At 42.2% G+C, this 21,486-nt stretch overlaps 1 protein-coding gene across 4 annotated transcripts in view; it reads right to left on the bottom strand.

Annotated features, from left to right (window-relative positions):
- ATP2C1 (ATPase secretory pathway Ca2+ transporting 1) overlaps positions 1–21,486 on the bottom strand; it is a 204,974-nt gene that overhangs the window by 55,044 nt on the left and 128,444 nt on the right. For all 4 annotated transcript variants that reach the window (XM_077491506.1, XM_077491504.1, XM_077491505.1 and 1 more), the window contains one exon: positions 2,016–2,113. In XM_077491506.1, coding sequence (XP_077347632.1) covers positions 2,016–2,113 — 98 coding nt within the window. The remainder of the gene's footprint in view (positions 1–2,015; positions 2,114–21,486) is intronic.

The following is a 21,486-nucleotide window of genomic DNA, read 5'->3' as shown; positions in this document are numbered from 1 at the left end:
CCACTGGTGTTGCCTGTCGGAATACAACAAACAGCAGCGGGAAATTCATACATCTGCTCTGTTTAGTGTGGATGGGAGAATTTTTTTTTTTTTTATTTTTTTTTTTTTTAGGAAAAACAAGTGTTCGTCTATATGGCCAGCTTTAAGCAGCCCTGCAGGAATTCTTTTAAATTTTCCATCTATTCAATTTTCTGCCCTTGTTTTAACTTGGGATAGTTTTCTGCCAGTAAATACCTTATACAGCCCACTTCCTGTTTCTTGCCTGGTAAAAAGCCTAGGCTTATGACATCATGCACAGCCCTCTTCTCACTCTTGTGAGAGTTTGCCAGGAAGGGATGGGGGGTTGAGTCAAAAGATGGCCAATGTGAGCTGCCTTTGTGTGACTGTATACATCCAGGACGTGAACAGGCAGCAGTTTCAGCTGCCCACATTTAAAATGGCTTCAGCCAGACTTGGTGGAGGGAGATTTCTGCAGCATATTTGGCAAGTACAGAATCAGAGTATATATAGAATAATAATCAAAGTGGTTGGAGGAAGGCTTCAGAATGGCAAAGATGTTTTTATTACACATTATGTATGCAGCTCCTCTTTAATACTTCACATGTTAAAGCGGGAGTCCGCCGGGACTCCGCGTTTTTTTTTTTTTTTTTTTTTAAAGCCAGCAGCTACAAATACTGCAGCTGCTGACTTTTAAAATAGTGACACTTACCTGTCCAGCGCGCCCGCAATATCGGCACCCGAAGCCGATCTCTAGATCGTCTCTCGGATCCTGCCGCCGCCATCTTGGGTATGGGAATCAGGAAATGGAGCCTTTCGGCTTCATTTCCCAGTTCCCTACTGCGCATGCGCGAGTCGCCTCTGGGATCTGTGCGTTTCCCAGCAGGCAGCGGGGCACTTGCGGAAAGGGGCGGGCACTTGTGGAAAGGGGCGTAATCTACTCCCCTTTCCGCAGAGAGCTATCCCGGAAGTGGGTGCAGATACCTGTACTGTACAGGTATCTGCACCCCCCTCCCCCTGAAAGGTGCCAATTGTGGCGCCGGAGGGGGGGAGGGTTCCGATGAGCGGAAGGTCCACTTTAGGGTGGACCTCCGCTTTAATGGATTGAAAAATATATAAAATTAGGTTGCAATATTTCATATTTACCCAACTAAAATAGGAAACATTCTCACCATGAAAAAAATCTATATGCGCAAAACCATTATACATACCATTAAATATTTTTTTTACAATACAAAAAATAAGAATTTTGTCAATATAGTTTTCCATTATTATTTTACAATTCATGTCCAAATGTGTTTGAGTTTACAAAATTAGACTCTATATAGGATAAACCACACTACAATAAGCATGACATTTTTAACAAAAAAAAAAACAAAGATCTATAAAATAAAGAAATATGTAGAACTATAGAAAAAAGATTTTTGACCATAAAATCATTTTTTATAGTGCAGTACATTTTATAGGGTTCCGGTCGCACTGTACGCGGCAATTAAATGGCCCACCACTGCCATTGTGCCGATGTATATTGGCGTGTAGGGGTCAGCAAGTGGTTAAAGAAAGTCAATGTAAAAAAAGAATAAAAAATGTGTGTGCAGTCATTGCTGCCCTTCACCTAAAAAAAGCTAATTTCCTGAAGTCTTGGGGATTCTCAGACCTTAATAAATGACTGACCTTGAACAAGCATGCAGCCACTGAAGGAAAAACATCTAGATAAAGGACTCAAACTCAGAAGCTCAATTTGACACCCAAGAAACTAACATTTTCAGGAGAGGCCAGCAGCATTTACCTTTCAGAATATAACCTGTGTATTTATTAATAGCTTGTAATTATAAAGAATGTATAACACAATTCTGTGCAACAGTTTATTAATGCACGGCTAAAATGTGAGATTTTAAAGCTTGCAGGAATATTTGTTACTTAATTATTTAAGTGCATTTAAAATGCCCCATCATATCAGTCAACAGGCAACTCTAATTTCATATAGTTAAAAACCCATTGACCTGTTTAACACATACCTCTGCATGAATTCCATCAGATGTAAAAATGTGAGTTACAGTCATCTCATTCTTTGTTAATGTTCCAGTTTTGTCGGAGCAGATAACATTACAGCAGCCTGAAAGAAACATTTGTCACAGTGACAACAATCTGGATCCAGAATGTGGGAGAAAAACAGCTTTGCAATTATATTAAGAAACGACAAGCTGCAGAATACTAACAAGATCAAAGCCTGTTAAGAGGGTGACATATTCAAGGTCTTAAAAAACACATTTAACATTTTCACTACTTTGTTACTAATCATGAACACTATGAGCTTCTAACCCAGCATTTCTCAACCTTTTATAACTATGCACAAACGTAAAGTACCCCATTTTAAAATGTACAAAAATAAACTACACAACATAGCAACATCCACAGAGTTAGGACACCCAAAAGGTAGAGGCGATTTATTCTTCCAAAGCAAATAAACCATTGCACATTGGTACCAACTAGTATTCCAGTGTTTTTCTTCTCCCACAATCTCTCTCCTTCAGCTAATGTGACCCCAGTGCAGAGAGGGGCAGAGGAGGTGCAAACAAGGATACTGTGCAGGTGCCCAATGTACTCCTTATCAACCAATGATATCACTGGTTGTTGGGCCTCCGGTGGCTGGAAAGTCGTATTGGTGCACAGAGAAACCTGTGGCTTTGTGTAACTAAAAGGCAGGCTTCATTCACCCACTACTTGTATGCAACTTTTGGGCAATATTTAGGAATTTTCTCAAGGCACCCTGGTTGAAAAAGGCTGTTCTAACCTAGCCCTGCCTCAAGCACCAAATCAAAAGCTTGAATATTAGGTGGCAGGGGTACAAAGAAAAGGTAAGTATATGCTGTTGGGGATAGGGGGATTAAAAAAAATAAAAAAAAACCTGCTGCTTCGGCCTGCACAAGGTTTCCTTAAAGTGATACTTAAGGTTCCTTGAACTCCCCCCGCACGAGCTTGGTGAGCGGACACGTGTGGGCGTGTCCGGTACCTTAGGTCTTGGGCGGCGGGCTGGCCGGCGTGCGCTGTGAAGACGAGAGGAGACTCTGGTGTAGAGTTCCCTCTCCCCCGCTCTCCCATCTTTGCTTGCCGCTCTACGCCTCCATCCCAGACTAGCTGTCAGAGCGGCTGATGAGATGAGATGAGTGGCACTGGAGAATAGTCCATAACAATAGTGCTGCCTGCTTAGTCTTCTGAGGAGGAGAGGGGAAGATTTGGATGACCTGGATGGATTTATGGAAAGCTGTGAACCAGCAACCAGCAACTAAGATAAGTGTCCTTCCTTCCTTTTGCTCTTAATTTGAAGTGAACTACTGACTGGAACTGCTGTATTTTGTACATATGCTGATTTACACAAATACAAACATGTTGCTATAGTAGTGAATCTGTTGCGGCAGGCCTATTGCTGGGGCTGGAGGTCAGAGGTAAATCAGCATTGCCCTCTTTGTGTTGGGTGAGTGGGACTAATCTACACAAGGAGAGACGTTACAGTATTTTTTTTTTTTTTCTCGCGATATATTCTTCCGGCTTCATTAGCTGATAGTGGGGCTTGGGACTCACAGATTCACCCGCAAGGTGGGTTTGTACGTGGTCATCTAATTTAAGAATGTCAAGAAAAAGATCCCCCGAGGAGCAAACACCTGCAGAGGGTCAACAAATCACCCGTGCCGCTAAGGACAAAACCAATCAAATGGCGGCAATGTCAGCAGCGGCGAAGTTGGAGCGATACGCTCATTCTGGCCCAACCTCACCCAGCAATTTAAGTTCTCAGCAGGCAAATCTACACAATAAAGACACCAAAAATTCTGCTGCTGACAGAAGGAGCCAAGGCCAGTCTCTGACCAATCCCACCGTAACAGCTGCTAAACTGGGGGGTAACAAGGGAGGGGGGAGGAGGCAAATCTGCATTAGCAACAATAAATCTGGAAACAACGCTAAGTAGTTCTCAGGTATCGATGGCAGACAACCAGGAGGAGGAACCTACATTAAGAGCCATTCTGAATGCAATTAAGGATTGTAAAGACTCGATATCCAGTTTTGATGAACAGTTAAGATATATAAAGGAGGAACTATTGTCTATGAGGCAGGAATTGAATAGGACTATCCTAAGAACCACTGAGCTTGAGGAACGAGTGGGTGCGATGGAGGATGAGCTGAGGCCTGTAAGGCTGGAAATTGATTCACTTAAAAAAATAGTTACTACACAAGCGGATAAACTTGATGAGATGGAGAATAGGAATCAAAGAAACAATATTAGGGTGTTAGGCCTCCCTGAACACTGTGAATTTTCTTGAAGGGTGGTTCCGAGATTCTTTTGGGGCAGCAACATTTACCCCAACGTTTGCAATAGAACGGGCACATCGTACCCCGGTAAAAATTCGCCATATGGGGGAGCGCCCTAGGCCTATAATGCTTAAGATCCTTAACTATCAGGATAAAGTGTCCCTATTGCGAGAGGCCAGAATAAGGGGAGATATTAGATTTAAGGGAGCTAGGGTCTCTTTGTATCCTGACTTTTCCCCTGACCTCCAGAAAAGAAGAGCCGAATTCATACCAGTTAAACGAGAAATGGTTAAATACAAGTTAGATTATGCGCTCCTCTATCCTGCACGCTTAAGGGTGACTGCATTAGGAAAAACGTTTTTTTTTTAATACGCCAGGAGAAGCATCCCAATGGTTAGATGAAACTAAAAAGGATTTATAAACGCACACTGCAGGGCAGCTAGGTGGATTTCAAGGGATTTAGGGGTACACATTTTGGGGGGGTAGGTAGGAACAGGGGGTATGCTGGTTACAGTTTGCTGTATTTGATATAGTGCACAATGTAGGTGGGGGCAGGGGCTGAGTAATAAGGGTGTGTGGAGTGTAATTAAGTATTTGTAGTGGGGGACAAAGGGTCCCCATGAGCGGGGGTAGATTTTGGGTGAAAGCACCCAGTAGGATTGGTATGGGTGAGTGGTGGGAGTGTTGTGAGAAGGCCACAAATATACCCCTAGGGGGTAACCCTATGGGGCGAGGGGGGGGGGGTGGGAGAGGGGGTTTGGTAAAAGGGGAGGAGGGAGAGATGGGATGGGAAGGTGGGGAAAGGGAAGAGCAATAAAAATAATACAAGGATACACAAATTTTGAGATGCACTATTTAGAGGGGGACGTGAGAAAATATTATGTAGTATATAGGATACACGTATGTAAAGCTGAGGGGAAAAAGGGAAGGAAAGAATTTTTTTGGTATTACTATATTTGTATATTTCTTCACTTTTTTCTTTCTTTTTTTTCTTTTAGTTTTTCTTGGTTAAAACCACCCAATGTGTGGGGAAGAAAAGGGGAAGGTCCTCTTTTTTTCCCTTTTTTTTTTCCGGCATTAATATATTCATACACTTTCTTCATCGTTTTTTCTGCTAATTTCAAAACTGCCCAATTTTTAGGTTATTAAGCAGTGATGCAGGGGAAAAGAATTAGGATAGTATCGTGGAATGTGCGGGGCCTGGGAGATCCGACCAAAAGAAAAGTAGTTTTGTCAGCTTTAGAGGGTAAAGGACCCGGATTATTATGCCTCCAGGAGACCCACTTAACGGGCGATACGATTCGGTGCCTACAAGGTCGGAAATTCCAGACCCAGTTCCATTCCATATTCTCAACCTATGCAAGAGGGGTTAGCATCCTGGTTGACAGGGCGGTCCGTTTCTCTTGCTATAATAGCTGTATAGATGTAGAGGGTAGGTATATTTTTTTATATTGTCAAATTGAAAGTAATCCCTACGTAATAGCCAACATATACGTCCCTCCTCCATCTAAATTGGAGATTTTATACAAGCTATTAGCCTTTGTAATAGATAAACCTGATATCCCGGTGATAGCAGTAGGGGACTTTAATGAAGTCTTGGATAAATCCTTGGATAGGTTCCCAACTGGAAAAACACCAACGGTGAAAGACGAAACGAGGTTAGCTCGTTTCCTACTTGAAGCTGGCCTATGCGATGCATGGCGCACTCGGTACCCGGGGGAGCGACAATACTCCTGTTACTCCGCAACTTTCTCTACATTATCAAGACTTGATATGGCTCTGGTTAATAACAGTGCGATGTTACGAGTGGATGAGGTAGAATATGGCCCGAGAGGAGTCTCGGACCATTCCCCCCTAATATTGACACTTTGTGTAGGTAAGAAACAATATTCTGGCCAATGGAAAATGGACCCCGTATGGTTGGAATTAATGAAGGATACAGATCGGGTGACAACCATGTTAAAGGAGTTCATTGATGTTAATATGGGTACAGCATCAGTGGGGGTCATCTGGGACTCTCTAAAGGCCTTTTTAAGAGGTCTTTTTATTCAGCAAATCGCTAGAAGCAGGGCCGAGATGAAAAAACAGGAAGAGGAAGCTACCAAGGCGGTATTAGAGACAGAAAGACAGCATATTATGAATCCGAATCCTACTACACAGAAGGCTTGGCTGGATAAACAGCAAGAATTTAAGACAATTACTAGGTATAAGGTGGACAATAGACATATACTGCAGAAGCAAGCAAATTTCGGGGAGGGAGAAAGAGTGGGGCGAATGCTGTCACTCTTGGTTAAAGTAAATACGGCACCCTCAGCGGTAATATCAATTAGAACCCCAGAGGGAGAGATTACCTCTGAACCATCCATTATCAATAACATATTTTATCATTACTATAGCTCACTATATAAATCCCAAGGGGGAAGTGAAGGGGGAGCTATGGCGGCCTTTTTGGGGAATCTGAATATGCCAACAATAATAGCAGAAGACTTAGCAGTTTTGGAGGCCCCAATTACTATGGAGGAACTCCAAAGAGCGGTGGCAGAGATGCCTAACTCAAAGGCACCAGGACCCGATGGTTTACCAACCGAGGTCTATAAGAGATACGGGGAGGTCCTGCTCCCACAATTATTGGAGACATTGAAGCAGTCCTTGCAGTGTGGAGCCTTGCCTTCCTCGATGTTGGAAGCCACGATAGTGGTGATTCCTAAAGAGGATAAAGACCCAATGGACCCTGCCTCATATCGTCCGATCTCGCTTTTGGGGTCGGATGTTAAAATATTAGCAAAGGTGCTCGCAACACGCCTAAAAAGAATTGTCCACAAGCTCATTCACCCTGATCAATCGGGTTTTATCCCGAATAGATCTACTAGTATCAATATCCGTAGACTGTTTTTGAATGCCCAGATTCCAGTAGATAATGGAGGCTCCAGAGCAGTTTTGACTCTGGATGCAGCCAAAGCATTCGACAGCCTTGAATGGGAATACCTATTCAAAGTGCTTATCAGATTTGGGTTCGGACCAAATTTCCTTAAATGGATAAAACTGCTTTATACAGACCCAAGAGCGAAAATTAAAATAATGAGCTTTCTGAGACTTTTCTATTGGAACGAGGTACGAGGCAGGGGTGCCCTCTCTCCCCCTTATTGTTTGTTTTGGCAGTGGAGCCATTAGCCATCGCTATTAGGGCTAGCCCTGATATACAGGGATTTAGGAGAGGACAGGTAGAGGAAAAAATTGCATTATTTGCTGATGATATTCTGCTTTTCCTGGGGGATGCTCAGGCCTCGGTGAAAGCGGCAATGAAGATGATTAGAGAATTTGGTCTCATATCAGGACTGACCATTAATTGGGATAAATCCGCTTTGTTGCCGCTGGAACCGGGGTTCATTTGCGCTCCCCAGGATATTCTGAATTTGAAACAGGTTGAGAAGTTTAAATACTTAGGGGTAGTCTCAACGGCTGGCGGATGCGTTACGAGAGGACGTAGCGTCCGCCCGAGGGGAGGGGCCTGCCAGCGCTAAGCTCACCGCACCGCACCGCTGATCAACACCAAGAGATGGCTAGGAGCGGGGAGGTGAGAGATCCCAGCCCAGCCATACGGAAGCCCTCGGTGCGGTGCTGCTAACACCTCGCGTTCGGAGCACGGAGCTTCCCCAGCTGCCGCATTACATCACATCGGCCAGTCCACCCCCTCCCCCCCCCCCCCCCCCATCGCTCTAGTCCACAACGGACCCCCTCTGGCTACACAGCAGGACTCTGGAGGCATATGGAGGAGACTCTTTAGAGCCTGGATCGGATAGGAGAGAAGCGTGACACAGCATGGACAAGGACGGTAACATTTTTTAAACCACAAAAGTGTTGCAGTGTAATTATATCTACTCAGGGGAATCAAATATCATACCTGGGAGGTTAAATGTTTGCTGGTTAAGCAGATAAGGAAGTCCGACTGTGGATATGATTCTCTGGCTGCATGCTCCCTCCGACTGTTTTGAATGTAAAGTACCTATAGTGAGAAACCATTGCAAGGCTGTATAAACCAAATTAGGATCGTGCTTGCATTGTATTGGCCAACGCTCAGTTTACCAGGAGAGGCTAATTTGGAAGGTGTTCTCCCTAAACAGTGGTGGAGCCGCACGATCAATATGTATTACCTCTCCAAAATCTATCTTAATAAGGCTGCATAGACTATCACAGGTACATGCGACATGTCTACATGCGATACAATACGGGAGAAAAACAGTCGCATAGTTCAAACGAGGGGATAAATACCTGGTGTCAGGATAAAACTCGCTTAGATAGGTAGAGGAAGTGTATGGTTTCTATTCTTGAGATAAATGTACCGGCTGACGAGATGGTTTATGTTAAATGAGCAATATAAATGAGAAAATCAGTATATATACATCAGAGCGCGGAGTTAATGGTGTAGGATTGTAAAAGGCCTTTTTATCCTCACCCTCTTGCGGTTTCGGATATTCATAAGAGCGGATCAGATTTTTTGATTGGACTTTAAAAAAAAAAAATAAATAAATAAAAACCCAAGAGGAGAAGTTATGGCTGGAGGAATAAGCGCATAGAGATTTGCAATGCTATCATAAGTTCATCTTCTTTTTTCTCTCTTCTTCCTGTGTGTCTCTCCTTCCCTTTGCCCCTCGCCGTCAGGATATACTGTTTCCGCAACAGGAAATCGAGCAGATCACCCGAATCGCTCCAAATTTTGTATATTATACAGGAAGAGGGAAAATTGCATGACTTGACCATAAGGTTCTTTTTATTTTTCCCCCTGTGTATATTAGATCACGATAAATTTTTCCTTGATATTAGGATATCGTTTCCTCCCTTTTAAGGGATTGCCCTGTCCTTAGCGGAGAATAGAGGGGAGCTCCCAAATGGCTGGATGGTCCACCTTCCCCCGAAATAAGATATAGACGACCTTTGCCCTCGTTCTGCGAAATCAAACAAGACACTCTATGCAAGGCCGGCCATTGAAAGATAGGAGGTGCTAGGCACTTGACAAGCCTCAAGGTGACTCGTCAACACCAGGACCCATAGGTTTTTAACCTAGGAGAGGATTGGCGCGGTTGGAGGAAGATATCAAGACAAAATATAACGGGGTGCAGTGTATCATTCGGTGAGAAGAAGCTATTGATAAAGGTCCCCCAAGGGGTGTTGACAGGAGTACACAGACATAGCGGAACGGAAAGTGACTGGGAGAACAGCAAAACGGAAGAAACAAGGATAGATGATCTTCCACCCTCAAAAGGAGAAATGGCGGAGATGCTCTCAAAATTAGAAAATGCAATTAAAACGGACATCAGGGGGCTTCGAGAAGACCTAGGCGGTCTGCTGGAGAGAGTAGAAGCTACAGAAAACCGTGTAGATCTCCAAGCCATAGAACTAAACAAAATTAAAGATCAACTAAGAACACTTCAACTAACACAAAGGAATACGCTGTACAAATTGGAAGATCAGGAAAATTGAAGTAGAAGGAAAAACTTGAAATTGCGCTCAATCCCGGAAACAAAAGGTGAAGATCTAAGAGCAATACTAAATAATATTCTCGCCCCCTGCTGGGGAAATGAGATGGGAGCTCTACCAAGGATTGATAGAATACATAGAATTGGTAAAACAAGAATTAGAGATACGGATAAACCAAGAGACATAATAGTGCGGTTCACATTTTTTGAGGAAAAAGAAGTAATTTGGAAAAAGTTAAGGGGAAAATCCCCTCATGTACTTGAAGGAAGAGAAATACAGATATTCCCGGATATGGCACCCGAAACGTTACTAAGGAAAAGACTCCTGAAACCTTTGATAGAGGAATTGCAAGCTCAGAACATAAAATATAGATGGGGGTTTCCCGCTTGCTTAATAGGGAACAAAGACGGTAAATCAGCGAAGCTGGTCTTCCCGGAAGATCTGGAAGATTTTTGTGAGAAACTGGAAATACGCCCGCCTATACTCCCCGGGTGGCAGATGGAGTAATGGGCTCATCATAGGGGGGAAAATGGGTTCGGGGAAGGGGTGGGAGGGAAAAGGGGAAGGGAATAAGGAAAATACAAATGTAAACAAGAATGTGAGATTCAATACCTCCCGTCTTTTGGGGAGAGGCGGGAGAGGCGCAGGTGGAAAAGCCCCAAACCCTCTCAACAAATAGATTAGGAGATGGTAGGGGTTTGTACGGCCATTAACCTAACAAAGGCCACTAATAGGCCAGGGGAGTTGGGGGGGGGGGGGAGGTAAGGAGGGAGGTGGGTAGGGGTTGTAAAAAAAGGTGGGAGGGAGGGGTGGATAGGGGAGGTTGGGAAGGGATAAGGGGGGGAAAGGGAAGTAAAGGGGAGGAAATGTGGACCACCTTAGTAAACAAGATAAAAAGCACCTAGGTAGGGTAGAGAAACGTAGGACAATTAGATGGGTAATAGTAATAAAGATGGTTTGAAATTCATGTCCTACAATGTGAAGGGCCTGAACACCCCAATCAAAAGACATAAGATTCTAGCTGAACTGAAGCGTTATGAGGCCGATGTTATATCTCTACAGGAGACGCATATCTCCCTCGCATCAAACATTAGATTGTATTCCAATAACTACCCGGTCTGGTTCTATAGTGATACTATTTCAGCCAGAAGTAGAGGGGTAGCGATAGGGTTCTCCAAAAGAATAAGGTTTCAGTTAAAGGAAAAAATGTGTGATGCAGAGGGAAGATATTTGTTCCTAAAGGGTACATTAGAGGAATTGGAGTGTACTTTGGTTAATATCTATGCTCCTAATAGTAACCCAATTAGTTTCTTAAATAAGATATTATATAAACTTATGGACTTTAAAGTAGGGTATGTAATTTTGATGGGAGATTTGAACTTCTGCCTCAACCCGGATGTAGATAGTTCTTCGGAGGTACAAAAGATGAGAAGCTCAGCGCACAAAAATATAGTTTCAAAGCTATATAACAACCAATTAGTGGATGTTTGGAGAGCAAAAAATCCGCTGTCACGTGATTATTCCTTTTATTCATCAGTCCATGGAACGTATTCACGCATAGACTACATATTCTTAGACCATAGGCTTTTGGAACATGTGATGGATTCAGGGATAGAAGTGATGACTCTGTCAGATCACGCCCCGATAAAACTATCCCTAAACATCTCAAGGATAGGGAGGAATTTCCCTGAATGGCGGCTGAATGAAGAGTTAATGCTTAGGGAGGAGGATAGGATAAAAATTGCGAGCGAGATCGATCAATATTTTACATCTAATGATACTGAGGGAATTAAAAGAAACACGCTGTGGGATGCACATAAGGCCTACATTAGGGGAATACTGATATCTTTACAATCTAAAAAGAAAAGAACGAGAGCCGAAAAAATCAATAAATTAATGATAGAGATACACTATTTAGAACAAGACCATAAAAAAATAAGTCTACCCCAAAAAGACCTGGTATTTAAAAAGTTACTAACGGCAAGGATGGAGCTGAAGGACCTTTTGGACCAGGAAGCTGCAAAGGCATTTAAAGGGTTGGCCAAGGAACAATACTTATGGGGAGATAAATCAAGTAAGTTTTTAGCTAGAATGTTAAAAAAGAAAAAGGGGAAAAACTTCATTGGGGAAATTAAGAATAAAAATGGAAAAGTGCTCTATACTACCAAAGATATAGCAGAAACTTTCAGACTATACTTTGAACAGATATTTGCAGACAGCAATAAAAAGGTCAAATACGGAGACAAAGAGCAGAAGATCAGGGAATTTCTTGGGAAAACTACTCTGACTAAAATTACCCCCATGGAAAGGGATATACTTGAAAGGCCAATCTCGGAAGAGGAAATAGTTAGAGCACTATTAAAATCAGCACCAGGAAAATCTCCGGGACCAGACGGTTTCACAACATTATACTATAAAACATTCAGAGAGGCCCTTGTTCCTCAACTATGTCGATATATGAACGGCCTAGGAGAAGAATATAGAATGAGTAATGAGGATTTAAAGGCTACAATTACTTTAATACAGAAGGAGGGCAAAGATCCTACACAGTGCACCAGCTACAGGCCGATTTCGCTGTTAAACGCGGATACAAAGCTTTACGCTAAAATTCTAGCTGAGCGAATGAAGGGGTTAATGTCTGCACTGGTTCACCCAGACCAGACGGGCTTTATAGGGGGACGAGAGGGAAAAGACAACGGCATAAAGACACTCCTTCTGCTTCAAAGGATGCGACAGAGTGGAACCCCCAGTCTGCTTCTGTCGTTGGACGCACAGAAAGCCTTCGACAGAGTAGACTGGGGGTTTCTGTTTAAGACACTAGAGGAGATGGGGCTAGGATCTAAGATGTTACAGAGGATAAAGGTACTGTACGAGCACCCAAAGACACGTATAAAAGTAAATGGGGGTATGTCGGAGCCTTTTGAAATGGAGAGAGGTACAAGGCAGGGCTGTCCGCTTTCACCCCTTCTGTTTGTGCTCTCTTTGGAGCCACTCTTGGCGGCAATAAGGGGGGACCCTGGGATAGAGGGGGTGAAAGTGGAAAAAGCCGAATATAAATACTCCGCGTTTGCGGACGATATCTTAATATACCTAAATAACCCAAAGACATCGATGCCTAAATTATTTAAGCTACTCGACCAATACGGGGAGGTCTCAAATTTTAAAATAAATAGGTTAAAATCGGAGATAATGAATATTAACATGAACAAGAGAGAGGCACAAAAGGTACAACAAAATTGGAAATTACCGTGGAAGAGCGAGCTTAAGTATTTGGGGATAAAATTAGCAAAAACAGTGAGAAAAATGTACCGAAGTAATTATATCCCGTTACTGGACGAGATACAGGCAGAATGTAAAAGGTGTAGCTATAGGGCACTATCATGGCTGGGAAGAATAAACTCATTAAAGATGATAATATTTCCTAAGATCTTATATAGGTTTCAGATGCTCCCTATTTCTCTGCCCAACGTTTACTTGGCAAAATTAAAATCTATATTAATGAAATTCGTCTGGAAAAATAAAAAAGCTAGGGTGGCCCAAGCGACACTTCGACAACCAAAGAACAGGGGTGGAGTAGCTGTACCAGATGTGCAGACATACTACGAAGCTGTTGTAGCGTCTAGAGTGAGTGAATGGAGTATAAGAGATAATATGGAGAAAAGATGGGTGAGTTTGGAACACGATTTATGCAGAACTAAATTAGATAAGCAAATTTGGAATCCTCCATGGGAGAGAAGGGTATTTTTGGAAGGGAATAATATTACACAAAACACATTGCGGATTTGGGATAAGATATATAAGCAATTTAACGGAAAATACAATTCACCACTTATAGCATTAAAGAATAATCATTTTTTTTTACCAGGGTGTCAGGAAATAGGAGGAAATTGGGTTAGAGAGGAGGTAAAATTAAAAGATGTAATGAAAGGGGAGAGATTAGCACCATACCACGAATTGGCACAAAAAAAAGAGATGATGATAATTGATGAGTGGAGGTACGCTCAGCTTTCTAGTTTCATTAAAAAGCTCCCTGTACGGGATAGAAATGCGGAAGATCTGACCCCTTTGGAACAATTATGTACATTAAAGACATCAAAGAAAATTGTTTCGAGATGGTACAGAACGTTGATAGAGGGAGTAGAGCTGGGGGTACCTGCGTACATCAAAAAATGGGTGAGGGAATTAGGATCACAACCAGAAAACACAACACTAAGGAAAATTTTTAAATTAGTGCATGGCTCGGCTGTAGACGCTGGAACGGCGGAAATGAGCGCCAAATGTTTGATGAGATGGTATTATACCCCAGAGAGGAAAAGTAAATTTCAGCAGGACGCTGCCAGGGAATGTTGGAGAGGCTGTAGAGAGGTGGGTACGATGGCACATTTGTGGTGGAGTTGCCCAAAAATAAAACCCTATTGGAACCAAATCATAGCCCACATTAAGGAGATTACAGGCAAAGAGGTGAAGGCTGACCCCTGGGTAGTGCTATTTCATGGGACAAGAAGTGGGCTTAGACAATATAAGGAATCAGTGATACCCCATTTGCTGAATGCAGGTAAAAAATTAATACCGAAGAAATGGCAAGAGAAGGAAGCCCCGTCAATGTGGGAATGGGTGGATTCAGTAGAAAAGACTTACAAAATGGAATGTCTGAGAAGTAGTCGGGAAGAGCAGAACATTACCCCAATTATAGGGAAGTGGAAGAGCTGGGTAGATTTTAGGAAGAAATGGCTCATTTTAGAGGGGTTGAGGAAGCCCTAAAAAAGGCACAGTCAGGTACTATAAGGTGCTAACTAGATAGAAATTAAAGTACGTATGGTAAAACAGGAAAAGGTGGTCCACAGATAGGCAGGGGGGGGGGGGTTAGGGGAAAAAAGGATGAAGAAAATGGGAAGGTGTGACAGAGAGGGTTGAGTAGTTTAATATGTGAAATAGTAAGTTTGGTACTAACACTCCCAATAATAAAAAAAAAAAAAAAAAAAACTTTTCACCACTATGATGTGACTGTTGGCAGGGACGCTGAGCGGAAAGCTGAGGTGGTCCCATAGCATTTAAATTGATTTACACTGAGTGGAAAGAAAAAAAAAAAAAAAAAAAAAATACTTAGGGGTGTGGATTACTAGGGACGTAAATTCTTACCTGGAAGATAATTTATCTCCTCTCCTAGTAAAATTAAAACAAAAGGCCGATATCTGGAGTCGCCTCCCCCTCTCGATGGCGGGCCGCTGCAATCTGGTCAAGATGGTATGGCTCCCTCAAATTTTGTACTTCCTTCATAACTCACCAGTATGGATTGGGGAAGGATGGTTTAAGAAAATAGAATCCTTATTCAGACTTCTTATATGGAAAAAGGGCCCCTCGAGGATTAGCTTACGGACCTTGCAGTTGCCATTGGAATAAGGGGGGTTGGCGATCCCATATCCTAGACTTTATTACTTAGCGGCCCAGCTACAGCACTTAGCTGGAGCAAGGGCAATAAGTGAAGTTAATCCCTGCCACAGGCTATTAATGCTAGGCTGTCCGCACAATATGCTTGTGGAGGCGTTAGAGGCAAATTAATTTAATATGCACTGCCCAACAACTACTCAGGTCGTTAAACTCTGGAAAACAGTTAAGGCCTTATTAGGATATCAGAAGATATCCGTGTTGGCTCCCTTATGGGACAATAGAAACCTAGATGAGCTATTTAAAGTTGAAAGATGTAGGGAATGGGAAACTCAAGGGATACATAGGCTAGCGCAAATTGTCCAGGGTTCAGCTATTAGATCATTTTCTGACCTAAGATCTGAATTCTCTCTATCAAACCGCTCATTCTACAAATATCTCCAGATCAGACACGTAATTCAGGCCCAATTTAGATCGCAGGAGATACAGTTGATCCAGGTCCCGGTGATATCTCAAATCATGTCTCGAGATACGCTCAAAGGCTTGATTACGTTTATATACGCTAGGCTGGGGGACAAATTGTTAGATCGAAGCGGTATGATTAAAAGTAAAATGAAATGGGAGAGCGATGTGGGTCCAGTGTCCATACCCGATTGGGATTGGATAATGGAACAGGGAACCAAGGTTTCTATTTCTCCGGCACAGAAAGCTTCTCAACTCTTCTTTTTTCACCGGGTATATTATACACCCAGGAGAATGTTTAAAATGGGATGGAGGGATAATGATCAGTGCCCCAGATGCGGACAGGTTGGAGATTTCATTCATATGTTTTGGAGGTGCCCGAAACTTTTTAGATACTGGACACGAGTTATAGATCATGTGAATGAAATTTTCGGGTTGACATTAGAGGCAACAGTGAGGACTTGCTTTTTGGCTATACCGGAGGGATACAATATCTCTAAAAATATATTTGCACCAGTTACTAGATGCCTTTTTCAGGCAAGGAGGTTAATTGCCCAGAACTGGCAAGCATACTCTAGCCCACTACCAGAAATATGGTTGGCCAATATAAGAAAAACTATTGGTAATGAAAGGGTTTTCTTTTTTAAAGGTAATGGTAAGGAGTTCAAAAAGATATGGGGCTCTGGATTGGGAAGACTAGGGATTCCCCTATAAGTAACCGGGATAGAACAGGCGCTTTTTAGCTTGTACATTTTTACTACCTACTCTTATTATGTATTCTATTGCTTAAGTGTGTCTTCTTATGAGCTGGGGATGGGGGGGGGGGGGGGGGTGGGGGGGTGGAGGAGGGGAGTAGGGAGAGGGAAATTTGTATTAGATATGAGGTATCAGGACAATAGATATCGTCACGGGGTGTAGTCCACAAACACTAGGGGATCTTCTATTACCTCTGTATTTAAATTAAACGACAAAATTTTTTTATGTGATTACATTAAGTTAAATATTTGTACAACCAAATATGCCACGATGATGTGGAATTGAGAATGAGACACGAGTGAGCGACAAGCTGAACCTAGTCTCTGGTATAGAAACACTGATGTGGCAAAAAAAAAAGAAAAAGAAAAAAAAAAAAAGGTTCCTTTAAAAAAATAAAATAAAATAAAATAAAACAACATGTCATACTTACCTCCACTGTGCAGCTCGTTTTGCACAGATCAGGGGTCTCCAAACCTTCAAAACAAAGGGCCAATTTATGGTCCTTCAGACTTTAGGGGTCTGGACATTGTGTGTCAGCGGGAGGAGTAAACTTAAACCGTTGTTGATGTGAGTGGGGTGGAAGAGTGCCCCACCCTTTGGGTCAGTGGGGTGGAAGAGTGCCCCACCCTTTGGGTCAGTGGGGTGGAAGAGTGCCCCACCCTTTGGGTCAGTGGGATGGAAGAGTGCCCCATCGTTTGGGTCAGTGGGATGGAAGAGTGCCCCATCGTTTGGGTCAGTGGGATGGAAGAGTGCCCCATCGTTTGGGTCAGTGGGATGGAAGAGTGCCCCATCGTTTGGGTCAGGGGGATGGAAGAGTGCCCCATCGTTTGGGTCAGGGGGATGGAAGAGTGCCCCATCGTTTGGGTCAGGGGGATGGAAGAGTGCCCCATCGTTTGGGTCAGGGGGATGGAAGAGTGCCCCACCGTTTGGGTCAGTGGGGCTACTGTGGCCCCTACATATGTAATGAGTGCATGAACAAAGCTGGTTACAAGCCTACTAAAATGCGAGTGGAATGTTTTCCTTTTAACATGAATAAAAGTCTTGATAATGGACCAGACAAGTGCACTCTCTCTTTCTTATAAATATTGTGTTTAAACCCAAAAGCAAACATTATATTGCAGCTTTCCAATTCTTATATGTAATGCTGTATTCATTTTCTTTTTTAGGCTTCCCTTCTTTTATTTTCACCCGTGATCTGTTTAGTACGTTTTTTGTTTTTCAACAGAACAAAACTCTCCTGAAAATGTATCAGTTAGGAGTGTTTGGACAAACAATTTCACTGACAGGGGTGCTTGATCAGCTTTTATTTATTCGTGTAAAACCTCTATCCCAGAATGAAGAAAACTGCCTGTATAACTAGAGTGTGACTGAAGTTTGGCTTCAATTTGTTTGTGTATCTAATCTGCTAATACATCTAATACTCCCCTCCCCCAGATTAACAATGCTGTTGTCCAAAAGTGCCCCTGTACTCATTCATCCAGAATGGAGGCACTCTAATACAGAGGGTGAGGCAATAGAGGGAGAAAAGGCCGTACAAGGAAAAAAATAAAGTCATCACATCTAAGGATTGGTAAGTTGCAATATACAGTATTATATTTTTAGTTTAATAACACTTTAAGTTTTATTCAGACCATTCCTGTGCAGCTGTCAGAGGGCTGCAAGAACTGTCATCTTAAAATATTAAAAAAGCAGCGTCTCGATGAACATTAAGGCCGGCCATAGACGGAGCGAATTTCTTTCCTGCAACCACGGGTTGCAGGAAATAAATTCACTCAATTCCCCCCATCAACACTGGCAGGGGAATCCCTCCTGCAGAGCCATTGTGTTCTCCTAGCAGGGGGAGCGGGGGAAGTCTCCTACTTCCTGAGAAAACAGTGATTGTTCCTAGAGACTATATGAGCCGCTAGCAATAATCGCATGTAAAATCTGGCAGGCTGGTTGTACCCAAGTTGATCTATAAGTACATTCAGCCTGTCCATACATGGAGATTTGAACCGTCTATTGCCGGTTTAGGATGGACTGATGAGTGCAGAAATGTTGAGGTCTTATTGCTTTTATGGTTATATATTAACACATCCTGTTAATAAAAAATAAAAATAAAAAGAAGTTTGCAGAACTGTCATGGTGAGCACAACACACAACTGCAGTGCAGGCTCATATTCTGTTCTTTCTTAAGGTGTCTGAATTACAAATCGATAAACTCTGCAGCATAAACAACCTTCTTTTAGACATCTACAGCAATCAATAACCCAAGTAGTGCAAACGAATATCCAAAGAGCTGTGGAAGACATAAAAACAGCCCAAGTAATAAGATTTAATGTCTACTAGAGTTCAACAAGGTGCTATGAAATCATCTGTTTGATGTATAATCATCGGGTATCTTCATGAACTGTGAATTAATGTCTCCTTCCTGACACCATGCCAACTGTTTACACTTTCAGGCCTCTGAAAGTTGAGTAGTAAATAGCAGATACTAAGCACTACTACTTATTGAGGCAGGAACAGACAAGATAAGTGATATTGTTTAATTGGCAGTAAATGTTAGTCAACATTGCAGCAGATTAATGAAGCAAAGCTTCTCTGAGAATTAATCTAGCCTAAGGGTGATGAAATGCCTGCAAGTGACTACAAAGTACTGCAGGTGTTTCATCACAAATGGCGACCCATCACATTTGGCTACCCGCTGGACTGCGCGACACCGCCATATGCGTTCCACCCGAGTCCAGTTTCCAGCCCCACCATTCAAGTGGACATAGAGTTAGATTAGAATTATGCCGAGCGAAGCCAGGAAATGCCCGAAGCGTGGCGAGCGAAGCGTGGCGAGCGAAGCGTGGCGAGCCCACGAGGGGCCCTGTGTTGGAACACATATGGCGGCGTGCATGAGCACTCCGTCGGGTAGCAAAAAAATTTGATAGGTAACCAAATGTGACATGACACAGGCAGTAGACAGACAGTCCAGAGCAATAGAACATATGAAATAATCAAAGTCCAAAAAAAAGTACCACTCTATTAGGGCTGCAACTAACGATTATTTTCATAATCGATTAGTTGGCCGATTATTGTTTCGATTAATCGATTAATCAGTTAATAACCTTTTTTTTAAAAAAAAAAAAAAAAAGCGGGTCAAATTGACGTTCATTTTCAACCACAGTGATGGGAAAATTTGGAAATAGAAAGCTTCTTAGTCAAAGGAATTTTCAGACAGTGGATGTGGTTTTCGTTCAGAAATTACATTCATTTTAAAAACAGAATGTTAAGTGAAAATTTCAAACAAAATTCTTTCATTCAGCAAATGTACAAAGATTTTTCATCTGAATATTCTCATCTGAAAATTGATCTTAAGGCTCGGTGCACACCTATGCAGTTTGCCTTTGATCTGTTTCTGCAGAGCTTTTTGCTGTACATTTTTGATTTTTGCGCACGTGATTTTACTGCAATTTGCATTTTTTTGGGTAGATTAAAAAACACAAATGGCTGCAAAAACGCATTACATGCTTTTCTGCAGCTTCTCCATTGAAGTATATTGAACCAATAAAGCACCATTTTGCATTAAAAGTCCCTGACCCTTTCAGATGTGAACGTGTCCCATAGGAAACCATGTAAATGAACTGTAGTGCCTTTCTGCAAAAAGCACCAATAAACACATAGATGTGACCCAGGTCCAAGACTAAGTTTAGTAACATAATGGGGTTAAAAAAAAAAAAAAAAAAAAAAAAAAACTAAAATTAGCCCTTTATAGTACAAAAAAAGCAGATAATCACTACTTTAACTGGTTACATTTTTTACTGTAGAACAGTGAAAGTAATATTTACAGTAGCGATTATTTGCTCTTTTTGTACTATAAAGGGCTCATTTTAGTTTTTTTTTTAACCCCACTATGTTACTGGCCGATTAATCGATTAATTTCATAATCGATTCGTTGACGATTAATCGATTAGTTGTTTCAGCCCTAAACTCTATGCAATACTCTCAGCCCAGTCAATCAATGAAGCAGCGCCTGCAAACACTGGGGGATGCTGGGTGAAGGCTCTGAATTAGGATTGAATAAATGCAATGGACGGAGATGAGACCCACAAGTTGTGTATTAAAGTTGTGTATTAAAGTGTTACTAAACCCACAACAGTAAAACCTGTCTGCATATACAGCATAGCATGCTTGTTATACTCACTGTGGAACTTAAGGGGTTAATCCTCTGCATTGTGTAAAAAGGCTGGTTTATCCTGTATGCTCAGATCCTTGCCTCCTGCACTGTCTATCTGGGGAAGGCCAACTAACACAGGCAGAGTAGCTGACCTGCACATGCTCAGTTGTGTCTCATGCTGGAGAGAACATTTACTTGTCCTCAGGAGATAGCCAGGTCACATGATATTGACATCACACCTGTGGGCGTGTATACCGGCTGCAGTTGAAATCTCCTCCTTCCTGAACTCTCAGCACTGGAGAAACTCTGCAGTTTATCATGTAATCTTGGTATACAGATCCAAAAGGGTATATAATGGCAGTATTTTAATGTAAAAAGAAGATTTATAAGCTGTGAGCACTGTAGGGGGGGCAGATGAACTATTTTCATATTGCTGGGTTTAGTAACACTTTAATGTTTGTCCTGTAAAGTATCCTGAGCAAGAAATAGCTACTGCAAATTGTGGATCTGAAGTGATAACTGCCATGATTATTTTGGAACAGGAAGGGTCTTTGCTATTAAACATTAGAGGTCGACCGATATATCGGCCGATATTTGCAGTTTTTTAATTAATCGGCATCGGCCGATTGTGCGGATAAAAAGGCCGATTTAGAACAGAGGGACTTGGAAATTACTTCTGTAATAGAAGTCAGTGTAAGTTTGCCAGAGTGTTGAGAGGAGGACTTTCCTCCTCTCTGGGCAGTATGCCAAGAAAAGAACAAAAAGATACAATGTTTACACTTGAATGAATGAAATCATCTCTGTGTGTAGAAGTTCTCAGTTTAACCATTTAAAGACTAAATCTTTTCTGACACTTGTTGCTTACAAGTAAAAGTCCTGTATTTTCTGCCAGAAAATCACTTAGACCCCCCAAAAATTATATATATTTTTTTTAGCAGAGATCCTAGGGAATAAAATAGCGGTTG

This window comes from Lithobates pipiens, unplaced genomic scaffold (assembly GCF_037356315.1).
Source record: "Lithobates pipiens isolate NorthernLeopardFrog02 unplaced genomic scaffold, aLitPip1_a1.2 Scaffold_19, whole genome shotgun sequence".
NCBI lineage: Eukaryota > Metazoa > Chordata > Amphibia > Anura > Ranidae > Lithobates > Lithobates pipiens.
This window is presented reverse-complemented; position numbering and strand designations above follow the sequence as displayed.